Source organism: Castor canadensis, chromosome 5, assembly GCF_047511655.1.
Source record: "Castor canadensis chromosome 5, mCasCan1.hap1v2, whole genome shotgun sequence".
NCBI classification, from domain to species: domain Eukaryota; kingdom Metazoa; phylum Chordata; class Mammalia; order Rodentia; family Castoridae; genus Castor; species Castor canadensis.
The window spans coordinates 137,037,836-137,055,342 of NC_133390.1; the positions used below are offsets into that span (position 1 = coordinate 137,037,836).

At 49.1% G+C, this 17,507-nt stretch overlaps 2 protein-coding genes across 3 annotated transcripts in view; both read right to left on the reverse strand.

Moving 5' to 3' along the window:
- Positions 1-1,698: 1,698 nt before the first annotated feature.
- Insm1 (INSM transcriptional repressor 1) lies at positions 1,699-5,677 on the reverse strand. The gene has a single exon (XM_020151612.2). It carries the CDS (start codon positions 5,188-5,190, stop codon positions 3,628-3,630), a length of 1,563 nt encoding a protein of 520 aa, XP_020007201.1. The 5' UTR covers positions 5,191-5,677; the 3' UTR covers positions 1,699-3,627.
- Positions 5,678-12,426: 6,749 nt separating this feature from the next.
- Positions 12,427-17,507, reverse strand: part of Cfap61 (cilia and flagella associated protein 61) — a 310,679-nt gene continuing 305,598 nt past the window's right edge. For both annotated transcript variants that reach the window (XM_074074242.1, XM_074074241.1), the window contains one exon: positions 12,427-12,867. In XM_074074242.1, the coding sequence (XP_073930343.1) occupies positions 12,667-12,867 (201 nt within the window). In that variant the 3' untranslated portion in view covers positions 12,427-12,666. The remainder of the gene's footprint in view (positions 12,868-17,507) is intronic.

Here is a 17,507-nt window from a genome sequence, read left to right on the forward strand (position 1 = left end):
CCCTGTCCATGGTGCTACACAGAAGGAAGGAGAGCTGTGCAGTATAGGCTGTGGCTAAGCTCACCCACTGTGGTATTCCTGCTCCTGATGACTGGAGGAGCTCCAATTTCTCCAGGCCTCAGAGAAGGCAAAGCCAGTAACATCACCTCTGAAAAAGGGGGCCCACCAACGTGTTTTGACGCTCTTCCAGCCACAGGCTCACACTGGAACCAAGGGAGTGCAGAACATCTCTGCTTTTTATTTTATCACATTTGTACAGAAATAAAGTGAGGTGGCACTGGCAAAAATCAAACCCCTTTCTTTATTCTTTCCCTCTTTTAACACCTCTCTCCTTAACCTTCCCCATTGCTTTTCCTGACTCCCAATCCTTTTACCACCAAGGATGGGGTGGGAGCTTTGAACTGGTCTCCACTAATGACCTCCCAAGCTAGGAGCTCAGAACACACAGCACCTCCACAACAGGCTTTTCGTAAGTATACAATAGGTGTTCTTCAATAGGATCCCTGGGAGCTTCCTATCCAGGGAAGCATGAAAAAAAAAATCTGGTTTGCTTCCTATGGAGTATTCTTACTCATATCTCATTATTTAGAAATACATTGACCAAGATTTTCTTCCTCTACATTGTTTAGTCAACATTAATATACTCCACTTACTGTAGTTTCACTTACTATCTTGCATAAATGAAATTTGGGGGTTTATTTTAGAAAAGGTATTTTAGTCAACTGAAATAAATTTCCACAGTGGACAAAGGAGCACATTTGTGAATAACTATTATATTTATGATCATGAAGGTGGAGCTTAGGTGTACTAATGCTCTGTGATTATGCCCAAGAACAATAGTGACAGATGACAGATGTCACCAGGCAGGTCGAGACTCGCTGTACGTGACCAAAGCCCAGATTTTTAAGAAAACTTCTTATGCCATAGAACACGCACACTAACCTGCAGTTTTTGGGTGGTGGGTGTTTTAATGTTTGGTGTAACTCAAAGGGAATATTTAAAAAGCCTCCATCTGATCGTTGCTGGAGGGGGAGAACGGCAGCTGTCAGCCCACCGATTTCAGTTTTACTTTATTTTGTTCAAAGTTTTCAGGATGTCATGAATACTGCTTTGTCCCTGCACACTTTCATACTGTGCCTGCCGTGAGCTTTTTTTTTTTTTTTTTTTTGTCTTATTTTCCAAACTTAAGTGATAAAGGTGACTGGCAATTTGTTCCAGAGGCAACTCACCTGTGAACTGATTTGCTTGAATTGCTGATACCGTGTCCCAAACTGTAGGATTGCTAAATAAAAGTGGTGTTCCTCCGTCCCCACAGATTCTTTCTGTAAGAGGTTTCTCCTTCATTGTTGCTTTGAGTCTGTGAGGTCCTCACAAAGGGAGGAATAGTCAATGTACCCGCCAGCTGAGCCTTTTACTGAACCCTCCCCCACTCAAAACTCCCGGCTGAGAATCTGCTGGGGATGGAACCTAGAGCCTTGCCTCTACCACCCAGCTACACCCCCAGCCCTGAAAATAGATGATCTCTTTCCTCAAGTTTTCCTTCCAAGTTCTTCAGGGGGCCCTGCCCACCCTCATCCCAGCTAGTCTTTGGAATCCTTTTGCTGCATAGATTTCTGAAATCTCTTTGTCAGACAGATGTGGTTAGAAGATTTAGTGGGTCTCAGGAAAAAAGTAGCAAACGCATAAATGAAGGGAATGTACAATTTTTATGCTTAGCACAGCTCTTAATCAAATGTTTCAAACACAGAAAAACAACTCAAAATATTCACTGGTGAGCGTCAGAATTGTTCTTCAGAGGGGCTGAGTGACATATAATGGAAAACATGGCAATTACCTGTTATTAAATTTAATACCCCAAACAGATGGTGTTCCACTCACCCCACGAACAGATTGCTCACCTGATTGGAAACTTCTTTCAGAGCCCTTAGTCCAAACTCAGTTGCTTAACTTTTTTTTTTTTTTTTTGCATTCCTAGATGAATTGGTTTCTTCCCTGCCTTATTTTGGAAATCTGACCATCAAATCACTTCTACTTTCTTCTAGTTGATTCTTAATGAACAAAAAACTACTCAGTTTGAGAAACTGCTGTTAGTTACCCTAAACCCCAAATTGCAGGGAAGTGAAGGCTTGCTGAACAAAAGCGCTGTCCTACAGCCACTGGTGAACAGGATAGATTTTCCGGGTGACTTAACTAGATGTCTCTGAAAGACCATGGTCTTCATTCTAACCCACCTTACAGCACATTTCTTAAGGACCCCCAAAGGAGCTTTCAGAACCAGGAAGCTGTTTACAAGACCACACCCTCCAACTGCCAGAAGGACGGATATGAGAAGTTTAGATGCGACTATAAAAATCCACAGCTCCATTGGTGGTGGTTTTCTTTTTCTTAATTAAAAAAAAATAAAGGTAGCTTTTAAGAACTCCTCAGCAACTCTATTTTAAATCCTTGTTGGGACCATGCAGTGCAGAAGTAAGTCCACTCTACTTTGACTTTGAAAATACTTTATTTGAATAGTAAATATTTATACAGTTGAAACAGTTCTATTGAAGCTTTCTATAAATAGCTAACAATTAAGAAAATAATGTATGTAGAAAAGAGATTGCATTTAAAAGTAAGAGCTGTCGGTTGTACAAGGGCCTCAGGGGCCCTCCAAGCAGAATAAAGTGGTAGGTTGTCTGTAATTCCCTCAGCTAGGTATAAAAGTTAAAACTTTTAGCAGATCCCTTTAGAAAAAAAGGCTCTCTTCTAAAATGCACAGTGAAATGTCAAGAGTGGCAGGGGGAAAAGCGCACCAAAACAAAACAAAAAAGAATCTGCAATCAAATAATACCATAATCTTCATAATTAATATAAATAAATAAAGAATAAATAACAATTACTCATAAATCAACATATACATTTAGAGGGAGCTCATGTAGTCCTACCTCAACAAAGATGATCAAACCATAAAGTCTTGCGTGAAATATTGAGGCAGTTACTACGGCATCTTGTGAAAATTCCCTTCCCCCCCCAAAAAAAAAGCCATTCCCAAACAGACAACAGTTCAAGGCATTTGTGGCTATACTAAAGAAAACTCTTTTTAAGCAATTTGATTTGTTCACATACAAAAAGGTAAAGCCAGACTCCAGCAGTTCACAAGCCATAATAAAGCTAATAGTGTGGGTAGTTCAATTTACAGCCTGTGAAACATAAAGGCATTTATTCCTCAAGATTCACCCCAACAACCCGTACGCTACAGACAGAGCAGAGACTGATAGGCGAGAGCAAACCGCACTTCTAGACCATGAACACAGCGAATACTAGCAAGAAAAACAGCTTCGCCCCTCCAAGGGGAGGCTTCCAATCACGAGACAAACGGGTACAGCTTTTCTCCCTTGTACAGAAAGATTGACTCCTGTTGCGCCATGGGGAGAGGGGACACAACGCAAAAGGGGAGGGGTCCAGGAGGAGTCACAATGAGAGGAGCGGGGTTACCATCACACCACACCGAGAGAAGCGAAGACGACACTTTTACCCCGGGGTGGGGGCGCCCCCAGCGCAGACGCGGGTGTGGGCGTGCAGGGCGCGCTCTCTTTGTGGGTCTCCAAACGAAGGCACAGTTCTGGGGGCCGGGGTGGAGGGCGCGCTCTAGCAGGCCGGACGCACGGGCACCTGCAGGAGGATCACCTGTCTGTTCTCGGACGGGTGGCACTTGTTGATGTGCCGCGTAAGGCCCGGCGAGCTGTAGAAGGTGGCCGGGCAGTACTTGCAGGGGAACACCTGGGCGGCGTGCAGCAGGCGCAGGTGGCGCTCCTGGGCGCCCTTACTGGGGAACGTCTCCCCGCACACTGGGCACAGGTGGCACTCGGCGGACGCACTCAGGCCCAGCACCTCGGCCGCCTCGCCGTCGCCGGCCGCTTCCTGGGGCGCCTTGTCGTCGGGCCCCGCGTACAAGGCCAGTAGGTCCTCGGCCGGGGGCGCTGGCTGAGCGCCCTTGGCCTGCAGCGCTTGATGGTGTGCCAGCAGGTGCTTGCGCAGATAGGCCTGGCGGCGGAACTTCTTGGCGCAGTGGTGGCACTCGTACAGCCCGTCCTCGGAGCCCGACTCGGATACTCCGCCGGGGCTCGGCGTGTCCCGGTCGCTGCTGCCGCCGCCGGTCGCCTCGGCCCTGGTGGCGGTTTCGGGCTCTGGCGCGCGAGCGGTGGCGGGCGCGGGCCGCGGTTTGTGCCAGCGGCGGTGCGAGGCCAGGTTGGCCGGGCAGCTGAAGACCTTGGCGCACTCGGGGCAGCGGTACTCCACGCGCACGATGCGCGAGCACTTGTGCTGCGCCAGCGCGAACGGGTCGGCGTACTCTTCCTTGCACAGCTGGCAGATGAACTCGCCCAGCGGCCGCGCCGCGCCCCCCGCTCGGCCCCGCGGCGCCTCCACGGGGCCCTCCTTGATCTTGAGCCCCAGCACCGGCGACGTGGTCACCTCGTCCTCGAAGTGCAGCTTGCGGATGGCTTTGGGCTTCTTGGCGCTTGGGGCCTTGGCTGCCTTGGCCGGAGGCTCAACAGCGACGGCGGCGGGGGGCGCGGGTCGCTTACCCGGGGGCCTCAGGGCGGCAGTAGGGGGCAATGAAGGACCCGGTCCGGGGCCCCGGCCCGCCTCGGCGCCTGTCGAGAACGCCGTACCCATCTTGAGCTCGGCGGGAGCGAAGAGCAGCGCGTCTCCGCCGCAGGTGCCGCTACCGCCCGCGCCGTTCGCACCGCCACCGCCGCCCCCTCCGAGCAGCGCGGCAGGCGTGGGGAAGGACTCGGCCGACACCGGCGAGCCGAGGTTGAAGCTGCGCTCGAAGTACTTGTGCTTCTCATGCTCGCGGCTCACCGGCCGCGTGGGGCTGTAGAGCGGCGCGGGGTGCGCGGCCTCGGGGTTGCCGAAGTGCGCGGCCCGCGGACCCGGCGGGGTTGGCGGCGGGCCCGGCGCGCAGGCGAGCGCGGCGGCGAGCGCCGCATGGGCGCGCTCCGCGGGCGGCGGCGGCGGCGGCGGCGGTGGTGGCGGCAGCGGCAGCGGTAGTGGCCCCGGCCCGGGGCATGGCACTGGAGGCTCGGCGCGGGCGCCCCCACAGCCCGGGGACAGCAGCAGCGCGCGGTCGCCGTCCTCGCCGCCGCGAACCCGGTAGGACACGGGCGTGGACTTCTTGCTGCGCTTCACCAGGAAGCCGCGGGGCATGTTGGCGCGGCGCGAGGGCAAGGCACTGACTCGATCCCACCTCCGCGCTCGGCCCGGCGGCCCTCAGCGACCCAAGCCCATTGCTCAGGCGCAGCAGCTACGGGACTTGCGTGGCCACGGCAGCGGCTGGCCCAGCTCTGCGCCCTGCACGCGCGTCCCTGTCCCCGGGCCCGGGAGCCGCTCCCTTTTAACGGGGGGAGGGGGCCATTGTTCTCGCCTCCCGCTTCCCCCGGAGCCAATCAGCGCGTCTGCAGCTCCTCCGCCCGGTGGGGTGGGAGGGCGATGGAGCGGCAAAAAAGGGGCCGGGACTCGGGGGTCGTCCGGTAGGTGCGGCAGATGTACCTGAGGGCGCGGGGCCCCAGCGCACGCCCCTCGGCCGCCCCGCCCGGCGCCGCCGCCCTGCCTGGTCCAGGCACACGCCCGGCCCCGCCTCCCTTCACGGTCTGCTGCTCCTCTATGGCGAGGCGCACGTGCCTGGGCTTTGTGTCTCTCCTCCGGGGGGCGCGGAGCAGCCAAATGGGCCCGTCCATCAGCACGACAATGTGCGCCCCCCTCCCGTGCTGGGATTACCCGCGGGTCGCGAGCAAAATAGCAACAAAGGAGAAGAATGGCCCCAAATATGTCAGGAGGGTTCAACCCGCGAGCCAAAGCCGAGGGGGAAGTTGTGCTGATTGGGTGGGGGCGGGGACGAGCCAAAGCCGGCGCCGGGGAAATCCGAGTGCTGCTGGTGGAGCGGGAGAAGGGTCCGACAAGGCGACGGAGCCCCTCGTGGAGTTTGGGAAATAATCGAGAAGAGAAAATAGCTGGAAAGTGCTGGTGGCCAACAGCCTACCGCCCCCCCTTCTCCCTCCCCGCCTTGGACGTGTGGGACGCGGGACCCCGAGGTTCCCAGTGTAAACAGAATATCTGGCCTCCTGGCTGCAGCCAAGGGCTCTGTTAATGATCGCACCCTCCGCGCGAACTCGGGCCTTTGGGAAGGTTTCTCTGAGATTGAGAAACAGTTGGCATAGCACTTCTTTAATCGCCAGCAGACGCGGGGCTGGAGCGGGGAGCGGGGAGCGGGCTGGGGTGGGTTCCAAAAGGAATTTGAATTTCTGAACTTTCTTTCCGCCCCCCCCCCCGCCTCTAAATTCCCGGAGGCCTGGGATTGTCATCCTTGCAAGGGCCCAGCCCAAGCTTCTCAGAGCCTCCGCGCCTTCCGAGCCTGGGTTAATCCTTGTCGAGTTGGCCATAGCCCGATACACGCGGTCAGCGTCGTGCGCCCCAGTAAAGTTGGTTTCTTCCCTCTCGGCACTGCCTCATGCATTTTCATTCTGAGTGGGCATTTTGTCTGCCAGTTGACATCAGATGCTAAATCAAGGGCTCCAATCAAGGACTGCGGAATAAAGGGGCCTCCTGTCTGGGCGCCTGCCCCCCCGGAGCCGTGCCCCCTTCACCTTTGTGAAGGAAATTAACCTCCCGCTATTGAGCGCCGGTCGCGGCCAATCTGGACGCAAAAGAGACGCGTGCTGCCGGCCGGGTTGGGGGAGGGGGGCAATCTGTCCTCCTAGGCTGGCTGCGGCCTCGGAGAGGACTAGCCGCTTCTCCTGTGCCACCAGAAAAAGACTATAGCGAAGGACTCCCCACCCCTCCTTCCCCAGTGCCGCCCTGTTTGGACCCTGACCGGGCACCCTGCCCGCGGTCTTCTACCCAACCCCAGTGTCTTGGACACACAAAAGATAGAACTCAGGGGGAGAGGGCAGAACCCCACGAGTGCACAGTGGTCCTGATCAACCACGTAGAAGCCACATAGAATGTCATGTGTTGTGAGAAAATGTCAGAGAAACATTTTTTCCTGCAAAACTCTGGACACCCAAATAGATTTTGCTGATGCTTAGTTCCATTGAAGGTATTTAATTGTTTTGGGGTTTCCCTCTGAAAATACCCTGGCGTGGAAATTAAACATAGTTTTTCAGTAGACTCCACATGAGTAATAAACTGTGATGAGGACAGTTATTAGAGATACTTAACCTAAGGGTTAACCAAGGGGAAAAATATTTGATGATTTCATGTTTGTGCTTTTTCTTTTAACCTACACACAGAAAAGAGAAGAAAACATATAATGGAATGAATATATATATTCAAAGGTCTCGCCCTCGTTTAAAAAATGCTGTGATGAATGCTAGTCCTTTTTTAAAAAGTTACAAATTCTAAAATGTATAAATATGTTTCGATCTAAAAGTAACTGGTGTTATTTTCCTGCTCTTTTGAGCGCTGATTAATACTGCTGATGAAATTAGAAGTGGAAAGGGATTCCGAGACAGCTTTGGCCAATTTTATTTTCTAATCACGAATCCCCATCTGGGTTGTGGAATAATAGGGCAGGGTGCTCGGCCCGCTCTCCCCAACTAACTGCAGGGCATTTAAGCTTGCATATGTAACTCTTTCATTCAACAGATAACAGGAAGAGTTAGTCACCTACTGAATCCTTAAAAAATAACAACACCCATAATTGTAAGGCGAGTTGGGGGAAAACCCAGCACCACCACCAAAAAAAAAAAAAAAATCAATTCCAACAGGGCTTTGAATTTAGCCAAGGAAGTCTATTGAACGCTATTGAGATACTGAGATTTAGTGGGTCCGTTTCTTTTTATTTGTGGCTTCCAGTTTTGCCAGCGGAAATGAGATTTGCTTTCAGACGGGTACGGTCAAAATAAATGGAAACTTGAAAGGCACAAGTATTTGACACTAATTTCATAACCCAGAGTTGAGGCAGAATTAGGCTGCGTGCTCGCACGCACACACCAGCAACATTCAAGCGGGTGCAGTCGTGCACCCGGTCGTGGATCTCCACAGCCTTCTGCGGGATTTTCTCAGAATCTGCGCGCCTCAGGGTTGGGGACATCAGGTCATGAAATTTGTCTTCCTCTGGGAAACCGGACTGAGCCCCCTCACCCCCGACCTGCGTTTGCGCACTGTGATGCCGAGTAGGAGCCGCGCGCAGTTGGGTTGGGGGAAACTGAGCGTAGATTTGCCCCCTTCAATGGGGGTTTCAAGGAAGTAGGTGAGTAGAAGGATCCAAGGCAGGCCACCTGAGGTGTCTTTCCCTGGCTCCAAGGAGGCTCCTCCGCTCCCTTTGGGATCCAGGCCACCGCTTTGGGAAAATCCTGGGGCCTCTTTGCGCTTCTTGTCCTTGCAGACCCTGATGTGGGTTCTTCCTCCGACGGCTGCGGAGCTGGACTCCACCTGCGCTCCAAGTTCTCCTGTCCAGGCGAGCGCCGGGGTTCACTGCGACCCCCCAGCCCGGCTCGGAATCAAAGTTAAGGCTCCAGGGAGTTTCTAGGAAGCACGAATCTTGGAAGTAAGCGCTAATGCCGGGAATTTCGCCCAAGGAAGTGGCTCCTTGGGTCTCTAGCAGTATGGGCAGCCCTGGAACTCACTGGAGAAGACCGGCGGGTCACCGCTCTCACCGCACCATGGGGAGCGCGTTTGTTAGTATCCCTTACGCCTTTCTGCTGCAGACCCTTCTGATTTAACGGAAACCCCCATCCACGGCCTCCTGGTCCCCAGGAGTCACTACCCAGGAACCCCGTGTTGCCGCCAGGGTGCCGGCCGCCAGGTCCTGGAAGGGGCCGCGCTCCTGTGCTCGGTGCGCTCCGGCCCCGAGCCGGGGACGGGCTTTGTGTTTGCAGGAATGAGGGGTTGCTGTGTCAGTCCCAGGGGCACGCGAGAGACACGCGCAGCCCGCCCGCCACCGCCCCGCCCGGCCCGTCCGGCCTCCAGGAACCTTCCGGGCCCCCCGCCCTCGGGCCGTTGCCTTTGTTCGGCACATTAGCATAAAGCTGCCATGGATCTCCCGTTTAAATAATTCCACACAAAAGGAGAGTGCATGAAAGGGAGCGAACAAGGGAGAATCCGCGAGGCTGCGCCGTCCGCCCGGCGCGGGGAGGGACCGCGTTCAAGTATTTCCCTCCCCTCGAGTTTCAAGTGCCCCCTGGCAATCTGCTGCGCGCCCATTATTCGGCCTGGGGCCGACGGGGTGGCTGGCCGCCTCTTTTATCCTCCCGAGTGTGCCGTCGGGGCACCGCACGCTCCTTGGAGTGCCCTCAGGGCTGTTTGTTTTTGCCTTGGGTGGGACTGTCAGGGCCCGGAAGGGTGGAGAGTGGGCCGGGAGATTAGAATGGTGTATTGGCAAAAGCTGGCCTAGGCGAAGCCAGAAAGTGTGGGAAAGTCACAGCCAGAGAATTCTGTCAGGGAGAGCCAGGGATAGCACAACTGAATCCCGGTGACATTGATCATGGGAAGCAAAAGAGATCTGCGTCCACCTGCAAGGTGCCTGAACCGTCCCCCGTGCCTGTCTTAGAAAGTGAACCAACAAACCTGAGGAAAAGTGACCTGAAAGGCCGCAGCCATCTCGACACCCCCCGCACTCCCCCCATTTCCACCAGAAAGGCGCGCATTTTGCTTTCACCTTGGTTCCTGCCCTTGGTCTTAGGGTGCGCGTTCTTCCTACCACCACCAGCTCTCCTCCAATCCTCCCTCTCCTTCTGCTCCCATCCTCTGACCTCTGGTCTCATCCTCTCTCCCTCCTCTCCTTCATCTCCTCTGCCTCTCCCAGTCTTTCCTCCCTCCTCCCCTCCCGCTCTTCCCTTCCTTCTTCCCCCCTTCTTCCCACCCCTGTCCCATCTCTCTCTCCCTCTTCGGTCTTCCCATTTTTTCCTCTCATCACTCTTCTTGTCCCCTCTTCCCTCACTTCCATCCCTCCAGCCCTCTGACAGACTCTTCTCTCTCCTCTTTTCTCCTGTCTCCCCTGTCATCTCTCCTGTCCTTCTCCATCTCCCCCCTTCACTCTCCCACTCTCTTCCTTTCTCTCTCTCCCCCACTCTTTCCCCCATCACTTTCTCCCCTCCCCCCTCCCCACAGGCCAACGTGTGTTATTTTATTTGTCTAGAGAGAGCCTATTTGTTCAGTGATGTGTGGCCTCCTGGTCGCCTGCTTTAATGGGGGACGCGGAGGCTTGGTTTCTGTGAGCATTAGCATACAGCTGCCTGGCTCCCGCCCGTTCCCGGCGCTTACTTTATCCCGGCCTTATCATCACTTCTCTCAACCAGAAAACAATCAAGAGCTCCTCACACACGGCCACTTTCCAGCCCCCTCGTTCTCGGCTAACGCTCCTCCACCAAGTGCGTTCTCTCTGACTCTCTCTCTCTCTCTCTCTCTGACTCTCACTCTCTCTCTCTCTCTCTCTCCTAAAGGGTAAATTGATTGGCTGCTTTTTACCCCCCATACAGTGTTTTCTTCCCTTTCTCACTTCATCTCTTATTTTCCTGTGGCATTTGGGTGTAATAAACCATAAGGAGCCATTTTGGGGAAGGAGGTGGCTACACTTTTTACTTAAAAATCTGACATCTGTCAGGAGATCATTAGAGGCAGCCATGAAGCAGGGTTACTGCATGTGCTTTGGGGAAATAAAACCTTGCAAAATTAACTTCAGTATTTTCTTGTCAATATTCTTTGCTAAAAACTATGGAATTTTAAGATCAGGTGGAGAGCGTAAGACATCCCCAGTTCAACACTGAATTCTTAAAACACAGGGATTTAGGTGATCATTCTCCCGACCTTAGGGAGTATGACTCGCCACTCAGAAGTCCAAACATTGGTCTCTTTGAAGCCCTCTCACCTGCCAGGCTTTACCATCAGCTCCATTCTCTTGCAGCCAATTTCAAGCAATTACTGATAACTGTTGAAATCTTCACTTATTCTTAGTAAATTTATTCTTCAGTGATAAAGCTCTGAGCTCTGCCCATACATGCTAAAATTCTTAGATTCAGGAAATTACTTTGTAAGAATAGGACAAAGATTAAAATAATATCATCTGGTACCCTTTGTAGAAGAAAGTATGCTTTAGATATTTCCAAATCTGCCATGATGCTTATGGAAGTCCAAAACTACTTTTTAAAATGGCGGCAAAGGAAAACTATTATTAGGGCATTTATGCATGGTTTGGTATTAAGGATGACATTGTCATTTGGGGTCACTTTTGTGTGACTAGGGGCTTTCTTATGGTAATACTTGGTCGTCAAAGTCATAACTGTTGATCCTCTAACTAAAGTTGCTCTGTTAATCTTCATGCCAGGGTCCCAGGGCCTGTCACAGCCACTCACTCCATTTGCTGATGAATTTGACCCAGATCCTCTAGGGAAAGGGATAAGGGAGGAGTGCTGCTTGAGCTGACTGGGTCACCAGACCCTGAAATATGGCTCACATGTGTTGGGTCTGAATTCTGAGGAGTGGGCCAGGAGCGATTGTTCCCCACTCAAGTTACACAGCTTGTACCATATGGCCAATGCTGGGCCCTTCCCCTAAATGACCCATGATTTGTGTAAAACATACATGTGAAGGAATTGGTGGCATTTAGTACTTGCTTTTGTCTGCTTTTGTGTATTCTGGAATATTTTTGGTTTTGAGAAGCATCAGACTACTTTGTAATTCTAAATAACAGTGTTTTGCAGCAGAGTTCACAGTGTGTGTAGACTTCTGAAATGCCAACTCTGGCTTGTCCTTATACTAGATGGGTAGTCCTGGTAATGTGCCACCTTTTGTGAAATGCTAGCATAAATGCAAAATATGAATGCAACCTGAAATTATGTTATGAAAACCTGTCAGTCAAAAAGTTATGTCACACTATCTACTAAGAGACACCCAAAGCAATGAAGACAATCTTGTGTGTTCCTGCTAGTTTCTGAATTCATGTGTTTTCTTGGGAATAATTAATTTGCTTTATTTAAAAGAGAAGGTTTCTAATGTACATTGTAGATGTCGGATACCGGGAACCCTCTCGTGCCCCCGCAAAGCCACAGTGCCCAGGATCAAGGAAAATGAATTGGATTAACTTCTCATTACAGGATGATACTCTGAAATCTGTGTGTGAATACCTGGGTATTCCAGTTTTTCTGTAACTTTATGCTCATGACTGGCAGTAAGGAAAAAGAAAAAAAAACTACTGTGAGAGTAGCCTCCTTGGTTTTAAAGACCATGCAGGTTTTTTCCACCCAATCAGTCCTTCTGCTGTTGGGCTACAGATGTAATCTCTTATCATCTGTTCACTCATTTTCCATTCTGGGCACATGATTTTTTTTTTTTAATCACCCGCAAGAATGACTGAGCAAACATGCCAAGGACTAACAAAATTGGCGGCAGAACATCCCAGGAAATCAAACAGAATCACACCCAAGGTAAAAACAAGTTTTACACAGTATGATCTCATTTTATTGCTAAAGTGGATTATTCTGCACAGGAACATGCCTGGTATTTGTAAAGCTCCCTGCCCCAGAATAGAGATGCACGGCGGAGCGCCACCTACTGGAAGAAGAGAAAACTACAGACCTAAGTGGAGGTGGAAAGGAATTGACAGAACCACGATGGCGCTTGTCTGTTGATGGAGCACTTCCAGGAACTAAATGTATGGAAACGATAAAGTGGAGAGCCTGGCCACAACTAAATGATGCCGGGCCACGCGTACATAGGCAGGTGGTAATGGTTATAGTGCAGGTAGTCTAGGATGCTCCTCTCCACCAGGTTTTTGTAGATGGTTTCCTCGAAAACTCTTTGCAGGTATTTCCTGGGCTTCTCCTTCAGGCTTATTTCATCATCTTCTATCATTTGGGCTAACTGATCCATAGAAGGAAGGTCTTTCTCCTGTGAAATACAGTAACAGGCCAAATTCAGAATTACATGGATCTACTGCCACAATCCCTCCCTCAGTAACATCCAGCTCCAGAACTTTCTCATCTTCTCAGACTGAAAATGTACTCTTCAAACAGTAACTCCTGGTTCCACCCTCTCCTCAGCTCTGGCTCCCGCTGTTCTACTTTCTGTCTCTATGGACCTTAGATAAGTAGAGTCAGACAGTATTTGTCTTTTTGTGACCTGGTTCTATCCCTAATGCTACCAAGGACAGTCATTTTGTGCTCTTATTTGTCAGATAAAAATTATGTGTAGCTTCATGCTTGCTTTAAAAGTAAGAAAGGGGTTGATTAAATATTTGTGCTTAAAAACTCCTAGATGGTTTATTTTTCTTGGTTACAATCCCCAAAGGGGTAGGATTAAAAACCCTTAGTATAAATTTTTAGCACAGTCAAATTTCACTAATGTCCTTAAATAGAGGACTCAGAAAAAATAAAGTTACTCAAGTGGCAGGGCACCTGTCTAGCAAGCGAGGCCCCGAGTTCAAACCCAAGTCCCACAAAAAGGGAAACAAAGAGTTACCTGAAGTTGAGAATCACATATCATGAAATCTATGATAGAGGTTTTCTTAGCATTTTATTATAAAAAATTTTAAACACAGACACAAGTTGACAGAATTGTACAGTGAATACCTACACACACACACATACCCCACCTGGATTCTACAGACGGCATTTTGCTGGATTTGCTTTACCTCCACATGTTTGCACATCTACAGTAGGGTTGCTATAAAAAGCACTTCACTCTAGGTTGAGCTATATGCTTCTTGAACACTGTGATTGTTGAACACTACCCCAAACAAAAGCCACATGGACTTTCATGGTATATTTATGTCAACTTCAATAATTCTTTTGAGTTCAAACAGAAAGAAGTGGATTACTTGCAGGGTTCTATGGGATCATTACTTTATCAATGGTAAGAACATACAAGTTAAATGGAGGCACAATGTCATTGTCACTTGGTTATTTAAGCAAGACATGACCAGGTGTGGAGATTATATACACCCCATTTGGAAGAACTGTTGAGGGAGGTCACAGGAATTCAGATTTAAGCCAGCTCCACAAAGACAGTCAGAGGGAAAAAGGCAGCCGATGCTCAGAACTAAATATCCGAGGTGCTGAAAGCATGGAGTTCTGCCAACATGTCCCTCTGGATGTATTCTGCAGTGAACGTGAGGTCAGGTCTTTCTTAATTTTTCTGGGGCACTGAATCAAACTAACACCAAACAATGAATTTTTAAACTAAGGACTGTTTGGGGCTCATTGTCATATGCCATTTGGCCCTGGGGAAAGTAGAGTGAGACCACAGAATGGAACTTTTTAGTTCATCTAGATTATAAACAGATTCTGTCTACTTGCCTCTAGTAGTGGGACCTCTCAGTGTGACCACCGCCTCTCGCATAGTGCTCGCCTGTGGCCGACCAGCCTCTCACAGTGCTACATATACTACGTGACCTTTTGTTTAGTATAGTGTTTTGTTCTTAATAATTCCTTTCTTGATTTTATTTACTTAAAGTTGTCATTTCTAACTGACAAGTAACAATGTGTATATATTTACGGGATATGAGGTTGTGTTGTGATACACATATCTATTGGGAAATGGCCAAATCTGGCTAATCAGCTTATTCATTGCCACATACTTCATTTCTTTGTGCTGAGATCACTCAAAATCTACTCTAAAAATCTACCATACATTACTATTTACTGTGGTCACCAGGCTGTGCAAAAAGCTTCTATCCTTCTGTCTAACTGAAACTTTGTACTTTTGAAAAACATCTCTCCTTTCCCCATTCTCCCATCCCTGGCCTCTGGTGAACACTATTCTATCCTCATTTTCTGAGTTTGACTTTCTCAGATTCCACAGGTAAGCGAGATGACGCGGGGCCTGGCTTCTCTTGCTTAGCATTTCCTGAGGTTCATCCACGTAACACAATTTCCTCCTTTGTAAAGGCTGAGTCGTACACCGTGTGTACTCACCACATTTACTTTATCCATTCATCACTTCGGTTGTTTCCGTATCTTGGCTATTAATGCTGCAACAAGCATGGGAGTGCAGATGTATCTTCCACATACTGATTTCAGTTCCCTTGCTTATCTACCCAGAAGTGGGATTGCTGGATTGTACCATAATCCCATCGTAAACCTTCATACTGTTCTCCAAAATGGCTATTCTAACTTACATTTCCATCAGCAGTGTTCATGAGTTCTCTTTCCTTCATGCTTGCATCATGTGTGCGTGTGGTGCTGGGACGGAACTCAGGGCCTTGTGCATGCTAGGCAAGTGCTCTACCACTAAGCTACCTCCCCCGGCCCTCTTTCATCTTTTTGATAATAGTCATTCTAACAGATGTGTGCTGATGGCTCATTGTAGACACAATTTGCATTTTCCTGATAATTGGTGATATTGACTATTTTTTTCCTATGTCTTTTGGCCATGTGTATGTCGTGTATTTTTTTTTTTTTTGACAAATGTCTATTCAGGAGATTTGCCCATTTTTTTTCTTTTTCTTTTTGTGGTACTGGGGTTTGAACTCAGGAACTTGCATTGCTAGTTAGGCACTCTACCACTTGAGCCACTCCACCAGTCATTGATTTGCCCATTTTATTTATTTATTTTTTGTGGTACTGGGGTTTGAATTCAGGGCCTACACCTTGAGTCACTCCACCAGCCCTTTTTTTGTGATGGGTTTTTTTCAAGATAGGATCTCATGAACTATTTGTGGGGCTGGCTTCGAACCATGGTTCTCTTGATCTCTGCCTCCCGAGTAGCTAGGATTAGAGGCATGAGCCACCAGCGCCTGTCTGATTCGCCCATTTTAAATGGGATTATTTGTTTTCCTGTAGCCCAAATGTTTGAGTTGCTTACATATTTTGGATATTAGGCCCTTTTCAGATGTGTATTTTGCAAATGTCTTCTCCTAATCTCTGGGTTGCCGCTTCGCTACATTAATGTTTCCTTTGCTGTGTACAAGCTTTTTAGTTTGATGCAGACCCACATCTTCATTTTTGCTTTTGTTGCCTGTGCTTTAGGTGTCATCTGTAAGAATTCCTTGTCGACACTAATGTCAAGGAGTGTCCCCTATGTTTTATAGGTCAGGAATTTTGTAGTTTCTAGGGCTTATGAAATGAGGGTCCAATTCCATTCTTCTGTAGGTGGATACCCAATTTTCTCAATATCAGTTATCAAAGAGCTCACCCTTTTCCCCACTGTAAAATGTGCTGATTGTAGCTGGGGTACCAGTGGCTCATGCCTATAATCCTAGGTATTTGGGAGGCTGAGGTTGAGCGGATCATGGTTTGAGGCCAGCCTAGGCAAAAAAAGTTCCCAGGACCCCATCTCAATCAATAGCTGGGCATAGTGGTGCTCACCTGTCATCCCATGCTACATGGGAGGCTGAGGTCAGGAGGATCACTGCTCCAGGCCAGTCAAGGCAAAAATAAGTTTGCAAGACTCCATCTTAAGGAGAAAAAGCTGGGTGTAGTGGCAAAAGGGCGGGTGGCATAGCTCAAACAGTAGAGCACTTGCCTCACAAGCATGAAGCATGAAGCCCTGAGTTCTAACTCCAGTACTCACCCCCTCCACACACACAATAATGCTGACTGAAAATGTGTTGGTTTATCTCTGGGCTTTCCATCCTATTCCACTGAACAACTGTATCTGTTTTTATGCCAGTATCATGCTGTTTTGATTATTAGAGCTGTGTAATACATTTAGAATCAGGTAGCATGAGGCATCCAGCTTTGTTGTTTTTACTCAAGATTGCTTAGGCGATAGCCTGAATACAGGGTCTTTGGTGGTTCCATATAAATTTTAGAATTCTTTTTTCTTTTTTTTTTTTTTCTTTTATTATTCATATGTGCATACAAGGCTTGGTTTATTTCTCCCCCCTGCTCCCACCCCCTCCCTTACCACCCACTCCACCCCCTCCCGCTCCCCCCCTCAATATCCAGCAGAAACTATTTTGCCCTTATCTCTAATTTTGTTGTAGAGAGAGTATAAGCAATAATAGGAAGGAACAAGGGGTTTTGCTGGTTGAGATAAGGATAGCTATACAGGGCATTGACTCACATTGATTTCCTGTGCGTGGGTGTTACCTTCTAGGTTGATTCTTCTTGATCTAACCTTTTCTCTAGTTCCTGGTCCCCTTTTCCTATTGGCCTCAGTTGCTTTAAGGTATCTGCTTTAGTTTCTCTGCATTAAGGGCAACAAATGCTAGCTAGTCTTTTAGGTGTCTTACCTATCCTCACCCCTCCCTTGTGTGCTCTCGCTTTTATCATGTGCTCATAGTCCAATCCCCTTGTTGTGTTTGCCCTTGATCTAATGTCCACATATGAGGGAGAACATACGATTTTTGGTCTTTTGAGCCAGGCTAACCTCACTCAGAATGATGTTCTCCAATTCCATCCATTTACCAGCGAATGATAACATTTCGTTCTTCTTCATGGCTGCATAAAATTCCATTGTGTATAGATACCACATTTTCTTAATCCATTCGTCAGTGCTGGGGCATCTTGGCTGTTTCCATAACTTGGCTATTGTGAATAGTGCCGCAATAAACATGGATGTGCAGGTGCCTCTGGAGTAACAGTCTT

Coding starts and splice junctions, on each gene's coding strand:
- Insm1 (XM_020151612.2), bottom strand. CDS start 5,190: ATGCCCCGCGGCTTCCTGGTGAAGCGCAGCAAGAAGTCCACGCCCGTG.